At 37.0% G+C, this 20,748-nt stretch overlaps 1 protein-coding gene across 1 annotated transcript; it reads right to left on the bottom strand.

Annotated features, from left to right (window-relative positions):
* Nucleotides 1–895: 895 nt before the first annotated feature.
* On the bottom strand, nucleotides 896–20,423 carry LOC110731790 (GABA transporter 1-like). Its single transcript, XM_021911670.1, has 7 exons — nucleotides 20,260–20,423; nucleotides 18,593–18,781; nucleotides 7,433–7,530; nucleotides 7,137–7,323; nucleotides 2,107–2,237; nucleotides 1,763–1,996; nucleotides 896–1,518 (listed from the first exon to the last, which is right to left on the bottom strand). Exons 1-7 carry the CDS (start codon nucleotides 20,381–20,383, stop codon nucleotides 1,351–1,353), a joined length of 1,131 nt encoding a protein of 376 aa, XP_021767362.1. The 5' UTR covers nucleotides 20,384–20,423; the 3' UTR covers nucleotides 896–1,350.
* Nucleotides 20,424–20,748: the final 325 nt, after the last annotated feature.

Below are 20,748 nucleotides of genomic sequence, written 5' to 3'. Positions count from 1 at the left end.
GATCCTCCGATCCCCACATATGAATCTTCTTACTTTTTTGTCCATTGAGTAACTTATGTAAAATAACCCTCTCCGCTGAAGCCACACAGAACGACCGAGACAATCCTTGACAATGCATGCTTGTTTAATGGATGCCTTCGGAAACAAAATTAAATTATTGACTGTAGTCGTCATTCAAAGTGGGCCTACATATGAGAGCATGTTATGAATACGCTTGACAATCATATAAAATTAGATATCATAGTGATCTTGAAGCATGACTGGATATTAAAGGTTGATGATGCGAAATTGAGTCTAGATGTATTGGCCTATATTCGATTTTGATAGTGACATGTATTAATTGCAGCTCAAAAGACATACAAAGAATATTCAATTCGTTCCAAACTGATTATTGTGATCACTTCGATTAAACAACAAGATTATTGGGAACCTAAACCAATTGTGTAAAAAAATAAAAAATAAAAACCTTTTAATAACTTTCACTTCTACTTTTTATTTTTTAAAACATAAATACTACATATATCCCCACGATGCACTCTAGTAATTATTAATACGACATTAAGCGTGATAATAACATAATTAATACTTTCTCCGTTCTTTTATTATTGCACCACTTGTCTTTTTAAGAAATTTCACATCTTTAGGAAAAAAATTATTTGTGTTCACACTAACCCAACATACCCTTGCTTTTTCACACTTATTTTTTAATTTATCAATATGTCATATGAGCAATTTTGTATTTTTACCTTTCTCTCTCTTACTTTTTTCCACTACCAAAATTTTTGTACTCAACCCCTATGCCGCAATAATAAAAAAACGGAAGAAATATAATACTTTAACATGATACTAATAATTAAAAATTAAACCCAAAACGTGATATGACATAGAAGCGCAATGTTCTCAAGAAATGAATTTTGTATTTTTGGTTTGCTTCTTGACTGTTACAATGATGCTATATATTTACACTTTTTGTCAGCTAAACCTTAATAATTAAAAGAACTCCCCCAAAAAATAATTATGTAAACAACTTACATTTTACATATTCTACATCTAAAGAACAACGACATCCTCTTTCAAATCCAAACAACAAGCCCAAAATATGAACTCAAGTCAAGCTTCACCAATTCAGTGAAAATTTCATACATTGGCAAACAATTTATAAGATTTGGCATCAAGAATGATTTGCCTTACGGCGGCCACTGATCCAATAACCCCTAATATGGAGAACACAACAGCAATGCTTAGATTCAACCAAAATATGAAAGTACGTTTGGAAGGCTTGAATGTAAGGTTGAATAAAATGACAGGTAGAACAAAGTCTAGAGGAAGGAAGCCAAATGCTCCAATAACTCAATTTATGTCTCCAAAAAATGGGAGCATTGCTGATATTATTGTTGCTATGGCGACTGAGAGAGACCGCGATATCACCCTTGGGATCACATTTCTTAGAGAGAATTGACCACTTTTCGGATCTGCCAATACTCCCTCTAATACTTCATTTGTAGGTTGCAGGTATATCTGCGCCAAAAAATTGAATTGCGTTACATATTATGAGCTACATAATCATTAAACTATTATGATAGTCACATTTCAAACGACCACTGATCTCACAATTAATAAGTTATAAACTCTATATCGTGATACCAAAGATCAAGGCATTTTAATTAGTGTTTTTTTAACTTGTTATGAAGTGGTTTCTTAAGGGCATAACTTTTAGTGTGAAAATCAATGTGCGAGGCAAGAGAGTAAATTTGTTACGTACCACACCAACAGCGGAAATTTGAAGGATGACAAAGGCATTGGTCATAAAAATGAACCATTTAGGTAGCAAAGGATTTCCATTTACGACAAAGTTGCTTAATATCTGGCCTTCAGCTTGGTTCCCAAATGCCCAGTAACCTGACACTGTGACACTAAACAATGTCATTGAAATTACGCTATAACACACGGATAGTCCCTTGAACATCTTCCCTTTTACTGGTGGTGCTAGTGTTGCCTAACAATATGTTTCATAAATTTCATAAGTAATTAGCAACAATATTTCATAATTGAATGAAGAGGTATACAAAAATTTAAGATATTAGGAAGATATGACTTCTAAATAACCTGAATTTCAGGAATAATTCCATTCCCTAAAGTTGTTGCAATAATCGTTATTGCATTAAAAACACCAAATAACTGATCCTCAGAGTTGCCCACTAGTGAGTAGTCTTTCTCTGGTCCTTTTGATGTATGCCCTGCATGACACAAGGCAAATTTCCATTGACAACTTTAGGATACTTTTCAAATTTATAATAAAGTACGAAATACATATCAGTATAAATATGCAGCATAAATAAGCACATAAATAATGTAAAAAGTTATAACAAGCAAGGTGTATATTAAATGCGGTGTTAAGATAAGTGTAAATATCATTGTGTATATTTCGGTTTCCTTGTGTTTAGCCTTAAGAATATTTAGTTACTTTTTTTATAGCTAAATTATGGGCTTAGCTTAATCCTTGTACGATGTATATATTAGTAGCAAAGCAATGATAATATTCATGGAATATAATTCTTTCATGGTATCAGTTAGCTAGGGTTAACTCTCTTGTTTCTGCTAAACCCTAACTTTGTGTTTCTTCCCTATCTTTCTCTGTTTTTCTTCATCCCCTTCTCATCTCATGCAACCTCTCAATGTCGGACAAAACCCCTTTCATTCGGCTTTTACAGTCAACAATATTAAAAATAGTATTCCTATTGTTCTTGAGATGGAAAATGTTCAATACTCAACTTGGGAAGAACTCTTCAAGGTTCACCCACATTCTCACAAAGTTCTTGATCATATTATTCCTCCGGCCAAGAACAAGGAGAAGACTTCTCCCTCAACTAATGAGGAGAAGGAACTATGGTCGACTTTGGATGCCACGATTATCTCGTGGATATACTCCACCAATTCTAATAATCTTTTGCAAACCATTATTGATCCCGATGCTACGGCTATGGAAGCTCGGAATATATTGTGTGATATATTTCAAGAAAACAAACATTCCTGCACTATTTCTCTAAAACAGGAATTTTCTACCACGTCAATGGAGGATTTTCCCAATGTTTTTTCCTACTGTCAACGCCTCAAGTCCTTAGCTGATTAGTTGAAAAATATCGGTGCTCCGGTGTCGGATAGTAAAATGGTATTGCATTTAGTTGGAGGCTTTACGAAGGCGTATAGTAGTGTTAGCACATAAATCTAGCAGAGGAACCCATTCCCTCCTTTCTATAAAGCTCGGTCAATGCTAACCCTTGAGGAGGCAGGCTTGGCCAAGAAAGTTGTTACGAAGTCAGAAATGGTGGCTTCATCTCTTGGAGATTCCTTACAAAATTCTGAAAATGCGAGCTCTTCGAGAGGGAAAAATTCTGGTGGCCGGTGCAACACTAATGGTGGTAGAGCAGGTGGCATCCGCGATGCATGTTGTGGCATCAAGTTTGGTAATAAGGGCCAGAAGCAGGGTGGTCGTGCATAGCACCAGCAGCAACAAGCCGAGACACTAACTCCTCTATTCTGGCAGCAGGGGTACACTCCATGGGGTTGGATGAATGAGGTCTGGCCCATTCCTCCTTGCCTTATCCCAATCAAGGATGGGCAAGGCCACCACACCAACAACGGGCTCCAGCTCCTGGTATATTGGGTCCGAGGCCACCGAATTAGCAGGCTTATGTGACTTCTCAATTTGGACAATCTACTTCAACAAATGTCGAGGCAGCCATGCATACTATGTCTCTTACTCAACCGGACCAGTCGTTGTACATGGATACTAGTGCAACCTCCCACATGACGTCCTCTTCTGATAATCTCTCGTCTTATTTTAATTGGAGCATTCATCCTAGTAATGATATTATTGTTGGAAATGGTCACACTATTCTTATTGTTGGTTGTGATAAATTGAATTTACCCTCTACCTATCCTCATATTTCCCTAAACAATGTTCTACATACACCCAAACTCATCAAAAATCTTATTTCAGTTCGTAAGTTTACCAATGATAATTCTTTGACTGTAGAATTTGATCCTTTTGGGTTTTCTATGAAGGATTTTTGGACAGAGATGCCAATAATGAGATGTAATAGTAAAGGAGATCTCTACCCTATCACCACCAGTTTCAACAATCAAGCTACCTCATTTACCTTTGCAGCTATCTTTCCTAAGCTTTAGCACGATAGGTTGGGTCATCGGGGAGCTCCTATCTTAGATGCTTTTAGGAAAAAATAAAAGCATTGATTGTACTAGTTGTTTGAATTCTAGTATTTGTCGTTCTTTTATTCTTGGAAAACATATTAAATTGTCATTGTCTTCTTCGTTGTCTAATACAACTGTGCCGTTTGATATAATTCATAGTGATCTATGGTCTTCTCCTATTTTGTGTTACTTTTGGATGATTTTTTGAATTTTTTGTGCACATTTCCCTTATCTCAAAAATTGGATAAGTTTGATACATTCTTGGCCTTTAAAACACATATTGTAACCCAATTTGAGCGTAATATTAAAAATGTCCAATGTGATAATGGTAGCATGTTTGATATCAGTTCTTTCCGATGATCTTGCCCTCATAACTCTTCTCAAAATGGGAAAGCTCAATGAAAAATTCGATCCATAAATAATGTCACTCTCACCCTTCTTGCTCATGCCTCTCTTCTCCCTTCTTTTTGGCATCATGCATTGCAAATGGCAACATATCTCCTTAATATTATTCCAAGCAAACTTTTAGGACATAAATCTCGTCTTGAAATACTTTACAAAAGGGTTCCTTGTTATTCTCGCTTACGGGTTTTTGGTTGTCTATGCTACCTTATCATCCCCTCTACTACCATTAATAAGCTACAACCTAGGTCCACTCCATGTGTATTTTTGGGATTTCCTCCTAATCATTGTGGGTATAAGTGTTTTGATTTGTCGTTAAATAAAATAATTATATGTCGCCATGTGTTATTTGATGAGACTATTTTTCCTTTTGCAAAGCTTTATGACCCAAAATCTGAGGCTTATGATTTTCTTGATGATGGATTAAATCCATACATTATGCACCATTTCTCTTAATAGCAAGCTCAGTCCTAACCTCACCGTTCTCCCACTCATCCGGCCCAACCTAACTTGGCTCAGCCAAGGCAGGCCTCTTCATCCACGGCCAACCGAATTCCCCGCATCAAGCTTCACTTGGCGTTGGGCTTTCTTCTCCCTCAAGCCCAGCGCCACTTTTTCCACTCTCAACTACTATTCAGCAGACCCAAACACAAGCTAGCCTAGTAGGTCAAACGACTCCTATTCCTCTCCAACATCTCGGTATAGTGAGAAGGAGTAAAAATGGGATTTTTAAACCCAATCCCAAATACACTCAGCTTTCTTTGCACACTAATATGTCGAGGTCCCCTTTCCCTCGTTATCCATTTGAGGCACTACGTGACCCTAATTGGAAAATGGTCATGAATGATAAATATAATATTCTTATTAATTAAAAATAAGACGTGGGAATTGGTGTCCCGTCCACATGATGTTAATGTTATTCGGTCTAAGTGGATTTTTACTCATAAAGTTAAATCTAACGCTGTGTTTGAGAGGCATAAAGTCTGTCTTGTAGGCCAGGTGATGGAAAAACTAACTTAGCAGGTTGCCATTGATTGTGGGGAGATTTTTAGTCCGGATGTTAAACCGGCTACCATCTGCAATGTTCTCAGTCTTTCTCTTTCTAAGGCATGGTCCATTCATCAGTTAGACGTCAAAAATGTCTTTCTACATGGTGAGCTTCAACGTTTGGGTTACAGGGACCATACTCATCCTGATTATGTTTGTCTTTTGCATAAGCCTTTTTATGGGCTTAAGCAGGTTCCCCGTGCTTGGTATAAGCGTTTTGCAGATTTTGTCTTGTCTATTGGTTTTACCAATAGTAGATTAGACAACTCTTTGTTCATTTTCAGGAAGGGTTCGGATATGGATTATATTTAATGGTATGTTGATGATATTATACTCATAGCTTCTTAAGATACTCTCCGGCGATCCATCATAGATCTTCTCAGTTCAGAGTTTTCTATGAAAGATCTGGGTCCACTTAATTATTTTCCTGGTATTGCTGTCACTAGGAATAAGGATGTTATGTTCCTTTCACATTGCAAATATGTAGAAGAAATAATTGAGTGTCCTAGTATGTATGTCTTCTTGTAATCCATCTCCCACTCCGGTTGACACCAACTCAAAGGTTAGTGCTTCCTTTGGTACTACTTTTGAGGATCCAACTTTATATATAGGAGCCTTGCTGGGGCTCTGCAATATCTGATTTTCACACAACCGGATATATCATATGCCGTCCAACAGGTGTGTCTTCATATGCACGATTTGCGGGTTGATCACATGTAAGCTCTTAAGCGGGTTATTTGGTATGTTAAGGGTAATTTAGACCACAACCTTCACTTGTACCCATCTTTTTCTCCTCTGGTCTCGTACACTGAAGCATGTTGGGGTGGATGCCCTGATATGAGGCATTCGACTTCTAGTTATTGTGTATTTTTGGGTGATAACTTGGTTTCTTGGTCATCTAGCTAAGAGACAACCTACATTTGTCAAAATCTAGTGTAGATGCAGAGTATCGAGGAGTGGCTAAAGTAGTTTCTGAGTTGTGTTGGCTCTGAAACCTTCTTCTAGAGTTGCATTGTCGGATTAAAAAGGCTTGGTGTACTGTGATAATGTCACTGCTATTTATTTGCCCGGCAACCCTGCTTAACATCAACGAACTAAACATATTGAGATGATTATTCATTTTGTTCTAGAGAAGATTGCCCGTGGTGAATTCCGTGTTCTTCAATTCTGCGAGTTCTCTTTAATGATTTTAGAGACAGTCTCAGTGTCCGTCCACCTCCGACTTTGACTATGGGGGTGTGTTCAGATAAGTGTAAATATTATTGTGCATATTTCGGTTTCCTTGTGTTTAGCCTTAAGAATATTTAGTTACCTTGTTTATAGCTAAATTAGGGACTTAGTCTAATCCTTGTACACTGTATATATTGCTAGCAAAGCAATGATAAAATTCATGGAATATAATTCTTTCATGCGGAATTACAAAAAATCAATCATGAGTTTAATTATTTTCATGAAGAAGAAAAGGCTTGGATTACCAATATAGATGGAGCCAACAGTAGTAGCGGCACTATAGCCAAGACATAGGAGTAGAGAAATCAAGTTAATATGGCGTAGAGAGTGAAATGAGGGCATCTGAGCTAGGATAAGCATTAGTCCTCCAAATATGATTATGAATTCATAGAGCTTCATTGTACCATTTGAATTGAACAACAAGTAGATGGCCTGAGAAATAAGTTGCATCGTCACTAAGTTATTAGCTAGTATACATGCATGACTATATCTTTGCATAATATAATTTGAACATATTTCGTCTGAAAATAGTAATAATTACCTTTATACACTGACCACCTAAAAGACAAGAGCCAACAACTGCACCGTAGCATACTACAAATTGAACTGGACCCACTACATATCGCCCCCATCTTGGACCTGCCAATAATGTTAACACATTTAAATTAGTTACTCCATGCCAAATCAATCATGTTGAATTGAATATTTTGTAAGTCGTGAATATTTTTTAAGTCATGATAAAATCCAATAATGTCTCCATCATACGCTAACAATACAAGTACTAAAATACTTGTATCATCACGTTTCTTTAATCACGTTTATCAATGTATATATTTAATTGTTAATATCTTTAATTATTGAAAAGTAAATATTATAAAAAGTTGATATTTTGAAAATATATATCATGACGACTCTAACAAGACCCCACATGACTAAATTTTTCATTACGTACTCCCTATACTTTTTTTAAATGCATCAATTTGATCGGGACATTTGCCGAGACACATATTTATAATGGGCTATTAGTAAAAACTATAGCAAAATTATATTATGAAACTAGAAAATAGGACTAATCTAATGATTTATTATATAATAACATTTACTATCTCCACTTCATATTATTTGCAAATTAGAGAGGAAAAAAATGTCTAATCGTCGCAAATAATATGAAACGGAGGTTGTATTTATTTTATTGAGTGAAAAAATTAAGTCAACCATGGTATGTGAATAGTGCAAAAGTTAAACTAACTCATTTAAAAAAAATGGAGGGAATAAAAAGCACAAAATACGGTAAAAAAAAGTGTGTGAATAATGCTAAACTCAAAACGTGTCAACTAAAAAAAAGTGGTTCTATGATAAAAAGACAATAATTGGTGTATTAGTGTATATGGTCAATGTGTTCCTTCGACCCGAACAAATGCATGAAAGCAAAAAATTATAACATCATTTAATCTTTCGAAGTAATAAAATGATTCTTTTAAGTGTCTTTCATCTTTCAAGTTTGATACAATATTATAGTAAAGTAATAAGAGATTCAACGTGGTCAAGTCATTCACGCCATTAGTTGTTTCCTTAATTATGATTAACATTTAAAAAAAAGAAAAAAAAAACCTCCAACAACAAGTCAACATGATTGATAGAATATATGATAGATATTCTGTTATAGAATGATATATTTTGTGAATATTGTGCAATTATCTTTTATATATATATATATATAATTTGTGAGGAAGGTCCTTTTAAGTAAACTTTTTTGTGACAAAGGCCCTTTTATAAAAAGAGTGGCACAAAAGGTCCTTATATCATGTTTATTGTTTAGGTTGTGAGGACAGTCCTTTGACCATTTTCGGTGTTGACTTCTTTTATTTCCCGGCCAAAAAAAGTCACATCTAAGTTCCCTTTTTTCTCCTTCCACTTTTCCCTCGTTTTCCCCTTTTTTTTTCCCCCTATTAAACCCTAATTTCTGAAAATAATTAACACCAAAACTTCAAGGCTAATTCTATAATTAAAATTGAAGGCTATTCGAAATAATTCAAGGCTAATCCTCCCCACAATGAGAGAAAACAGGAGAAAAAAGGAACTTAATAAGTCACTTTGCATTACACGTGGCTTTTTTAGGCCGGAAAATAAAAAAGTCAACGTCGAAAAATGATCAAAGGACCCTCCTCACAACCCAAACATGATTTAAGGACCTTTTGTGCCACCTTATTTATAAAAGGGCCTTTGTCACAAAAAGGTCTACTTAAAATTTAACTTAGATCTAATCCTAGTTTCCGTAATTCTTTCTTGTTTATTTTTTTTCTTTTCCCTAGCCATTCACCCCTAGCCCTCCCTAACATCAATTGCCGCCAATCACCATGGTCAAGGAAGGTGATTCAGTCTTACATCCTGCTCTCGGTGTTAGTAATTTTAGGAATGTTATTCCTCTAATTCTTGATCGTGAAAAAGTCCAATATTCCAATTGGGTCGAATAATTTGAGTGTCATACTCATGCCTTTGATGCTCTTGCTTTTGATTCTCTTGATCATATTGACCCAAAACAACAAGTTTTATAGATTAATTTGATGCTATGTGGAAAAGACTTGATTCAGTTATCAAGAAATGGAATTATGGTACTATTTTTACTGATTTGCTTGAAACAAATTTATGCAAAGGGGATACGGCACAACAAGCTTGGAACAAACTTAAAAAAAGTAAATTTTAAAGATAATAAAACTACTGGGGATGTATATCTTGAAACCAATTTAATCAATTTCATCTGTAAAAATTCTCCGCCATCTCTTCATATTGTCGGGAATTAAAGAATTTGAACGATCAACTTGCTAATGTTAATCAATCCCTGTTGAAACAAAAACTCGTAATTCAACTAGTTTCAGGAGTAGTGAATACAAGTTTTGATACGGTTACTGCAATGATACAACAAACAACCCCCTTTTCCTACATTCCAATAGCGAGGTCGCATTTGTTACTCGAGGAGTCAAGGTGTCACAGTCCGGGAGTTTGGACCCCGAAACGTGCGGCGCGCTCTAGCCTTTTGGTGGCAAGAATGCTAGCCTTGAGCGGAAGAGGGACTTGTGAGCACAAAGCAACACAAGCGGCAATTAAATCAAAGGAGCACTCATGTCTATTTGGGCGACGGAGTGCGAGTGGTCGGGGCTTGTGACGGTTGATACTTTAAGGCGGGCATAAGCGGGTCCGAAGCACGAGTTCTTAATGCATCAAGTTTGTTTGGGAGGGGGGCTGTTATGCAGGTAAGACACAATATCTATAAAGTTCTAACAACAAACAAGCATAAAAGAAAAGCAACACTTGGTACAAGGCTTAAGATTTCATTAATCATTCACCCTCTAAAGAGCTTTAATTTGATTATAAGGAGAATCCCTAGTGAACACTGAACTGACAGTAACACAATAATGAGACCTCAAGTTAAGAAAACATAAACTAAACTCTAAGAAAGCATCTAAAGGGAATCTAATACATCAAAAAGAGTTGGATTATAACATCCTCCCCCACTTAAGTTGTCGACGACCTCGTCGACTTACAAGAGTTACAACCAAAATTAGAAAATCCTAAACTATCTCGAGTTTCTGATGCGTCGTTGATGCGGCTGACTTCTGGAATCTTTGCTGACTCTAGTGCTGGATCTTCTTTGTTGACGAGGAGCTTGTCTCTGGGGTTGCTCGGCTTGAACAACTTGTTGAGAGTTTCATCTCTAAATTTCCTCCTGGGAGTGGTGTCTGTTGAATTCTTGGGGAGAGCTGCTTCCACGATCATCTGTTGGGGAGCTGCTTCCTTGAGACTGTGGTGGTGACCTTCAATTTGTGGTTGGTGCCTCTTGGGTGATCATTTTTTCTTTGATCCCCTACACGTGACCTGCGTTATTAGCTCGACCACTATTTTCCCTCTCTCTTGGGAGGTTCTTCTTTGGTGTCTCTAGGCTCGTCGCTCTTTGCTTCGAACCAGGTGTCTGATTCTGGTTTTAGCGAGGGTGCATCTGGGATGTTGCCAACTCATTGGGCTTCATCTTCCGCTTCTCTAAGTCTCTGGTGCGAGCTTGTTTCTTCGATGTTGCCTTCTTCTCCAACTCCATCACTCGCATTGCCGAAAGGTATCGGACTTATGGTTCTTCCTCAGGTGCTATCATTCTCAAAGCACTCATGCGGCTTATAGAACCAATTCTGTATGTGGGCTCCTCATCACTACTAGTCTCTTTTGGAGCCTCCTAGACGGACATGGATGACAATCTCTTTTGGATCTTGTCAAGCTCCCCTTTATGTTCGCAATCCCACCATTTGTGTGGACCTCGACAAAGTATGCAGTTTATTGCCCTTCTGTTTGACGAGGATGTACTGGCCTTTGAGTTTCCAGAGTTGTGAGAGGTAGATGTTGATCTCTGGCCATCACCTCCTCCACTTCTTCCATGATAAGTATTAATGGTGTTGGACGATACTCGAGAGTCATCCTCCGTACCCTTTAGAGAGCTTGGTGACGGACTGTTGGAGTGTGTTGATTGACGTCCCACTTGAATCATTCTTGGATTGGCGACCTTTTCCGACTGATTACTCCATCAATCTCTCAGCAGCTCACATAGCAGCAGCGAGGGTATCAATATTCTACCTCAAAATCTCACGCCGCGCCCATTCCTTTAACCCGTTGACAAAGTTGAACACACGATCTTTCTCATTCATGTCAGTGATGTCCAACATTATCGCCGAGCATTCCTTAACATAGTCGCGAAGAGAACCCTTCTGGCGGCACTTTTGGAGCTTTATCCGCGCAACAAATGCTGTGTTGACTGGGTATAATTGTTCTTTGAGTCCCTCCTTGAACTCCGCCCATGTGTCGATCTTAATCCTTCCTGCTTCGATGTCTGCGTGCTTGGTACGCCACCAAAGCTTGACATCTTCAGACAAGTACATGATGGCAGTATCCACCTTTTGATCGTTACTCAGTTGACATATTCGGAAGTACTGCTCCATGTCGAAGAGGAAGTTATCAACTTCTTTAGCATCTCTAGCGCCACTGTAGTAGCGAGGTTTGGGCGGCTTGATCTTCGCCACACCAACCCCATGTGCGTCTCTGCCCACAACGCGCATTAAGGTAGCACATTTCTCGAGTGCTTTATCGGCTTGTCCTTGAACAAATTGCAATTTTTTGCGGCGAGCATCTCTATCTTCCATCAATTTCACAATTTGCTCGGCTTGCTCACGCACAATGACTTGCAGCTGGGACCATTCGTCTTCTTTTGTCTCGAGCCAACCAAGTCTTTCCTCTATGAAATTTCTTCGTGTAGCCCTCCTTGGTGCCTACATGGGTTGCTTGCGACGAGGTTTGGGCCTCGGCTCTGATACCAACTTTCACGGTCCGGGAGTTTGGATCTCAAAACGTGCGGCGCGCTCTAGCCTTTTGGCGGCAAGAATGCTATCCTTGAGCGGAAGAGGCACTTGCGAGCACAAAGCAACACAAGCGGAAATTAAATCAAAGGATCACTCACGTCTATTTGGGCGACAGAGTGCGAGTGGTCGGGGCTTGTGACGACCGATACTTCAAGGCGGGCACAAGCGGGTCCGAAGAACGAGTTCTTAATGCATCAAGTTTGTTTGTGAGGGGAGCTGTTATGCAGGTAAGACACAATATCTATAAAGTTCTAACAACAAACAAGCATAAAAGCAAAGCAACACTTGGTAGAAGGCTTAAGATTTCATTAATCATTCACCCTCTAAAGAGCTTTAATTTGATTACAAGGAGAATTCCTAGTGAATACTGAACTGATAGTAACACAATAATGGGACCTCAAGTTAAGAAAACAAAAACTAAACTCTAAGAAAGCATCTAAAGGGAATCTAATACATTAAAAGGAGTTGGATTCTAACATAAGGCTTGCTAATGAGTAATGACTCATCATTGCTTCATATTTTGTGGATCACACCGGCAATACAACAAGTTTTATCGGCCCTCAACAGCATCAGGCGGCGCCAGCCAGCCAGGGTGAAAGCTTTGGTGGCTGAGGTTGTGGTCGCGAAAAGGGTTATGGCTAACAATCACCACATCGATAGCAACAATATTAACATCATAAGGGTACTCCAAAATGGGGCCACACCTCAATAATGGAACGACCCACCTAATCAGGCCCAGCAAGGTGCTCCTCAATAGGGCCAAGCTTTGTTTCCACATCTTCAACAGTGGGCTGGCCCATGAACAACCTATCTGGTATAGTAGCAAAGCCTCGGAAGGCCTTATTCTAGGCCATGCCAATAGTCCCAAGTAGCTAGGCTAATCCAATCAATGTTTAGAGTATGATTCGACTATGACACCGACGAGCTAGGCAATGCATTTGCAACAATGGGTTTCCAAAACTACGACCCATCTTGGTACATGGATTTCAAAGCCACTTCCCATATGACGAATAATGTCAATAATTTCTTACACCTTAATTTGAGCACTAATAATCACATTCAAGTTGATAACAATCATTGCATTCCAATTACAGGTTATGGTTATTCTAGTATAGCTAACAAAACTCTTGCTTTCCGTGATGTTTATTTAGCTCTCCAAATCATCAAAATTAATTTTCGTCCGAATATTTATTTATGATTATTCAGTGTCAATAGAGTTTAATTCTAGTGGTTTTTCTCTAAAGGATCTTCGAATGGGGAAAATTCTAACCAGATCCAATAGTGCAGGGGACCTCTATCCAGTGACCACAACACCTTCATCTTTCCTAGCCGTATCTCTCATAGTAGTCATAGCCTTGTCTCCTTCTACATGGAACAACTTCTTAGGACATCCCTGAGCACCCACCTTCAATCTTCTTAGGAATAAATGTTTGATTGATTGTAATAAGGAGCATAACTCTAGTATTTGCGTAGGTTGTCAATTGGGAAAATATATTCTCTTGCATTTTTATGACTCTAATAGTAATACTTAAATTATTCTTCTTTTGGCATTATTCATGCCGAAATGTGGGCTTCTCCCATTCGTAGTCATAAAGGTCAAAAATATATTTTTAGTTTTATTAGATGATGTTAATCATTATGTGTGGACAATTACTTTTTCTTACAAATCTCAGGTTTTTCAAACCTTTCTAAAATTTCGACGGTATGTTCTCACTCAATTTGAACGTCAAATAAAATCCTTCCAAAGTGATCATAGTCATGACTTTGATAATGACCCGTTCAAATTATTTCGTGTCAAAAATGGTTTAGTTTTTCGCTTCTCTTGTCCCAACAAGTCATCACAAAATGGCAAAGCCAAACGCATGGCTCGTACTACTAAAATTCGGCCGAATTGCGACTGTTTTTCTACGACTGTCGTGAAAACGGTCGCAAAAAATGATATTTGCGACCGTTTTTAAAGCGGTCGCAAATTTGCGCTCGTTTTTGGGTTATAAAACGGTCGCAAAGGTACTTAAATATATTTTTAAAATAAAATGCATGTGAAAATTTTCAGAATTAAATTTATTCTGTTTCGACCGTTAGTAGCGATCGCAAAATGCTTTAATTACGACCGTTTGAGAAAGGTCGCAAAATTACGACCGCCGTACTGGTCACAAATGCGTTAGTTACGATCGCCATACCAGTCGCAAAAGTGCTTCTTTAAATTTAAAAAAAGGGTATAAAAGGAGATCACCCAAACCATAGTATTAGAAGCAGCCATCTGCATCTACTCTCTATCCTCTCTATCTCCTCACGCATCCTCTTCTCCTCTCTCTTTTCTCACACCCTTCTTCTTTGTCTTTCTTCTCTTTCCTCTTTCCACCTCCCAGTGAACGACCCTCATCTTTTTTCTCTTTCTCTCACATCTCCTCTCTTCACCAACCCAAAATAGAGCAGCCACCGTCACAAGCAAAGCCCACCGTTAAAAGCAACACACGAATTTCGGTGTTTATGGTCAAATTCGACCTTAAAAATTCCAGATCTGGAGTTTTCTTGGTCGAATTTGACCATATTAACCTAAAGAGGAAGATATATTATGAAAGGTGTGTTTATTTTCAGAAATTTTGTTTATTTTCGAATTTTGTGGTTGAATTTCGTTTTCCGTTCGAATTTTCATGTTAGTTTGATTTTGTTATCGTTTTTTGTTTGCGTTTCAGTTCGAATTCCTTTGATTTTGATTTATTTTAAGTTTTTGTTTTTTCTGTTCGAATTTGTTCTTTATTTGTTTGAATTTCATAGATTTTTGGTTTGATTTTGAGCTCGAACTTGTCGAATTTAGGTTCAAATTTGTGGGTTTTAATTGTTGAGCTTAGGTTTGATTTATGAGGGTTTTATTTATTTTTTGTTTGATTTTTTTGTCGAAATTTTTGTTCATTTTTGTGGGTTAAATTGTTGTGGGTTTATTTTTTTTGGGTATAATTATTGGGTTGAATTTTTGGGCGATTTTTTTAATTTAATTTTTTTTTCCTTTTTTTGTTTAATTTTTGTGCATTTTATTTGTGGGTTAAATTGTTTTGATAAATTTGTTCGAATTATGTCGTTTTTTGATTTTTTTTCGAAATTGTTTGATATTGTTTTATTTCGTTTTTGTTTGCCTTTTGTTCGAAATTATGTAGGTGATTTTTTTTTACTGTTTTTCTGGGATAAGGGTGGGTAAGTGGTGGTGGGTATTGGTGGTTGAAGGTGGGCGAAGGTGATGGTGGGTAAAGGGCGGCGGAGGCGGCTAGTGGTTGTTTAGGGTGGGCAGTGGTGATGGTTTGAGTGGGATCTGCTTTGGGTGGATTTGGGTTAAGGGTGGGTGGGTGGGTCTTTTTCTTTTTTTTTTTTTGTTTTTTTAATTCTTTTAGCGACCGCTTATGGCAGTCGATAATTTCAATATTTGCGACCGTTTCATAAGGCGGTCTCAATTTTTAATATTTACGACCGTTTTTTTAACGGTTGTTGAAAATAGTTAAAACGACTGTTAAAAAGAGACCGTCAAATGGTCGTAATATTTTTTTTTGCAACCAAGAAAATAACGACTGCCATGTTACGACCGTTGACGGTCACAATTATGTTTTGCGACAGTTTTCACTATATTTTGTGACCGTTTGCGGCGGTCACAATTTGGCCAATTTTTAGTAGTGTCGTACACTTAATAATATTAACCGCACTTTAATGTTTAATGCTTCCCTTCCTCTATCGTTTTGGCATTATGCCTTGGAAACGGCTACTTATCTTCTAAACATCCTACCTACAAAAACTCTAAATCATTCTACTCCGGCTCAAGCTTTATTTGGGGTCATTCCTTCCCATATATAGCCATTTTCAGGTTTTGGGTGTCTTTGTTTCCCAAATCTATTTGCAACTATTCCTCACAAACTTGCCCCTCGCTACACCCCTTGCGTTTTCTTAAACTACCCAACCGAGCATCAAGGATATCGGTTATTAGATCTTAACACTCACAAAATCATTATCTCAAGACACGTCATATTTTACTAGAAACTTTTTCATTTCAAAATCTAAGTCAATTTCGTGCCTTAGAATATGATTTTCTAGCCTCCGATGACTAATCCAAGAGAAGCAAGTTCCGCCACGAGGCCGTGGCCAAGAGCTGCTAGCTACAACTACCCTGAAAACCTCACTGTCGCATGAAATGGGTGGGCAGCAGCAGTAGGCCAGGCCACCACATGCTGCCTCACATGCTCAGCAGGCTGGCCTAACCTACACCATACCATAGCAACATGCATAGCATGCTGTTGCTAGCCCCCCACAGCTCTACAAAGCCCCACATCCCTTACACTCGCATCTCATACGAGCCCAAACACATACACACTCCCACCTCTTCGAGGCCATGCGCCCATAACTCTGACTAGTCCTCTACCTCTCTCACCCTTATGAAAACACGGTCCAAGTACGCCGCCATCTTAAGCCAAATACAAAGTTTGGTTTAAACGTTTCAATTCGTTCCCAACTTCCCAAAAATCACAAACAAGCTCCTTTTGATCCTAATTAGAATGTTGCGTTGTGTGATGAATATAATGCTTTATTAGAAATAGGGACACAGGAATTAGTCCCTAGGCCTGTGGGGGTGTATAATTTCAATTGTATGTGGTTATACCGTCATAAATTAATGTTAATGGTGATCAAGAAAGACACAAAGCTCGCTTGGTGTGTGATGGTTGGTCTCGGGTTGAAGGTGTAAACTGTTATGAAACATTTAGCCCGGTTGTCAAATCGGTAACTATTTGAACGGTGTTGAGTTTGGCTATGGGTCGTAAGTGGTCTATTCACCATCTTGATGTAAAAAAAGCCTTTTTGCATGGTAATTTGAATGAGTATGTTTATATGCATCAAACTCCCAGGTTTGTAAACAAGAGATTTCCAGGTTATGTTTGCAGACTTCTTTACGGCCTAAAACAAGCTCCACGTAATATGAGCGATTTGCTAGCTATCTTTTGCAGATGGGGTTTATCATTCCTAAGAATGACACCTGATTATTTATTTTTCGATATGGGAATGATATGGCTTTCTTGCTACTATAAGTTGATAATATTGTGTTGGTTACATCCTCAAATCGACTACATGAGGGTATTATTTCTCACTGGCGAAAAGGTTTTCTGATGACAGATTTAGGTCCTTCGAACTATTTTTAGGGTAAATATTGTTACTCGTGTTCCGTCATACTTGTTTCTTTCTCAACAAAGATATGCACTGGAAATTCAGTGGATACTTAATCAAAGCTTAGTACAGACTCCGGACCTAAATTTCATGAGCCAACACTTTATCGCAGTCTTGTAGATGGATTGCAGTACCTCACTTTTACTTGTCCTGATATAGCTTATGCAGTTCATTAGCTTTGTTTGTTTATGCATGATCCTAGAAAGGCTCATTATGGTGCATTAAAACGCATTCTGCAATATATTCAGGGTTTAATTGATCACGAATTACATTTATATCCTACAGCGCCTACAAACTTGATTACTTATATTGACGCTAATTGGGGTGAGTGTCCGGACACTCATCGCTCGACCTCGAGTTATTGTAGCTTTTTAGGGGATAATCTCATATCCTGGTCTTCTAAGCGTTAGCCTACTTTTTCTAAATCAAGTACTGAGGCAGAAGGGGCGTCCCAAATGTTGTTGCCAAGGCTTGGTGGCTTCGAAAATCTTCTTTTGGAGTTACATTGTCCACTCCGGCTGGCTACTATTGTTTATGGTGATAATTTCAGTGCTAATTATTTAGCTCATAATCCAGTACAACACCAACGCACCAAGCACATTGAAATGGATATTTACTTCATTCGAGAAAAGGTGGTGTTGGGGCATGTACGGGTATTGCACATTGCATCTCAGTATCAATTTGCATACATTTTCATGAAAAGCCTACCTCGACAATTATTTTTGGAATTTAGATCTATTCTTAACGTACGTCCTCCTCCTGGTATGACTGCGAGGGTGCGATAGAATATACGATAGATATATATTATGTTATAGAAGGATATATTTTGCGAATATTGTGTAATTATTTTTTGAGATTTTCTTACGTGAAAAGGACTCATCTTTAAAACTCATTATATATGAATCAATGGAATACACTCCAATATGATGAGCTTCACAAAATCTGACAATGATGATATAATTGATCATTACTTTGACCATTTTATACAAACGTTAATCTACATATAATTAATTCTATAACTTAATTAATGAACTAATGTACTGTGTTCTTTGTCTAGTACTTTGTAACAAGTATTAAGGATTTGCATACGATAAGTAACAACATACCTAATATATCATGTGCCATGTCTCGGAACCGAAGATGGCGGCGACCTAATTGAGCATGGTGTTCAAGTACCATTGATAGCAAATTATAGGAATAAAATGTGACCACTGCTCCTGCAATGAGGCATATAATTCCTCCAGCCCATCCCAGAAATTTCAAAGCATATGGTAAGCTCAGTAGTGTTGGTGCTACTATCGATGTTGTTAGATGGTACCCACAATGCACCCATGACCATGTCATTACAATTTAATCAAACAAGGTCATTACATATACAACGAGTGTATTTTATACAATACAGAATATATGTAGGAGTGTATTTTATACAAAATAGAGTATAATGTAGTAGTTTATCTGTTTCATAATGTTAGTACCATATATAATCAATCGAATAAAATAAGAATAGATGAATATTTGGAATCTAACATTAAAAATAATTCATAATTAGTTTACCTTATTTAAGTTTTTTGTTTATTTTTTTATTTTCCGGAAAACATAAATCATAATTGCATAATTCAAGGTAGAGATTTCCTTATTTAGAGTCATGTCATCAATCCATAACCAATTAATTCCAATAAAAATTAAGATAATAATGGAACAAATTCAATTTGGGTATGTCTTTTTAAAACGCACAAAATAGTATATGGGACTAACATTATGAAACGGAGGAAGTAATAGATCCAACCCTCGTCTTTCCTAAATTGATTTATATATATATATATGAATTTAGCAAGTTTTTTGTAATATATAGCAAGTTTTTTGTAATATATTAACCAGTTTTTAGAGTAATTAATTTATGGTGTATATAAAGGATGAATTTCCTTGCGCTAGTTTTGCTACCTTATTTATCTTTTGAATTGAATGGCTTTCAATTCCATGTGTTCAATATATAAGTCCTTATTTACTTACTGCCTTTATTCTTGTATAATTATTACTCATCAATGATGTTGAAAATACACTCAAGCATTACTAATTTACTTACTGCCTTTATTCTTGTATAATTAACCTCTATCCCGCATTTATAATTTGTATTGCCCATATGATTCATTCAGTTGAATAATGATAATACGGATGATAATACTCCGTAATTAATACTGTAATATATATAATAAGAGGTATGCTATTACAAATTAGTGGGTTAAGCAGAACTTAAAAGAATATAACGGTGATAATTTGTCCCTCCTTTTTCTTCTATCCAAACTCACTAAGCTATAGGAAAACAAAATCATGTACCAAATATAATGACTTTGGTAACACTTTCAAACTGCCACATATTATCATCTCTGTTAGAATCCTAGCTACGTGATAATACTCATATTATTGTTCTTACTATAAAATATATATACTAAGCGTCTGTTACAGAATTGAGCTGAACTGAACTTATTTGAAATGAAATGAACTGAACTGAAAATAATATGAAGAAAACATGCCCTAACGATTAGTACTTTGCAAACCATATACAAACAACAAAATTTGCCCAAGATGGACAATTTGTTTTCGAAGAAAGCACCACGTATACATATGATATATAAATTGGTATTTTACGACGATTTAATACTCAAAACTACTCATAAATTATTGTTGCTGCAATAACATAGTTATAGGAAGAAAAAAAATCAAGATCCGCCACTGAAAAGAGATTATAAATAACGAAGACCAAATTTTTACATACCTTTAGATTGGAGAACAAAAAGTGCACCAGCATCAAGCTCCTCCTTTGTCTCATGCTTAGATTCATGGTTAACAATTGTGTTCTCTTCTTGAACTGCTTGTGTTTCAACAATATATGTTCCCATTGCTCTCTTCCTTCTCTCTCTTTCTACTTTTTTTCCTTGATCAAATAATAAAAGTAAGATAGGTCAAGGTAAACTGGTTTATACTAGCATATATAACATTCTTTATATGAATAAACAGTAGTTCAGCCTACTAATTTGGACTATTGATGTAATAAAACAAAACGTAGTATAATAGTCTGCATGGAAAATCTTACCGAAAAAACAAGGTGGTCAGCAGTTGACGAGTCTCAATTTTGATCATTTATCTCCTTGATAAACAAAACATGTAAAGTAAATAATGCGGCGTAGTTTTTATTTTTTTTGATAGGTAATACGGTGTAGTTTAATATTTTGGTGTAATCAATAACTTTAAAAGTGTTTTTTTT

This window comes from Chenopodium quinoa, unplaced genomic scaffold (assembly GCF_001683475.1).
Source record: "Chenopodium quinoa cultivar QQ74 unplaced genomic scaffold, ASM168347v1, whole genome shotgun sequence".
NCBI lineage: Eukaryota > Viridiplantae > Streptophyta > Magnoliopsida > Caryophyllales > Amaranthaceae > Chenopodium > Chenopodium quinoa.
This window is presented reverse-complemented; position numbering and strand designations above follow the sequence as displayed.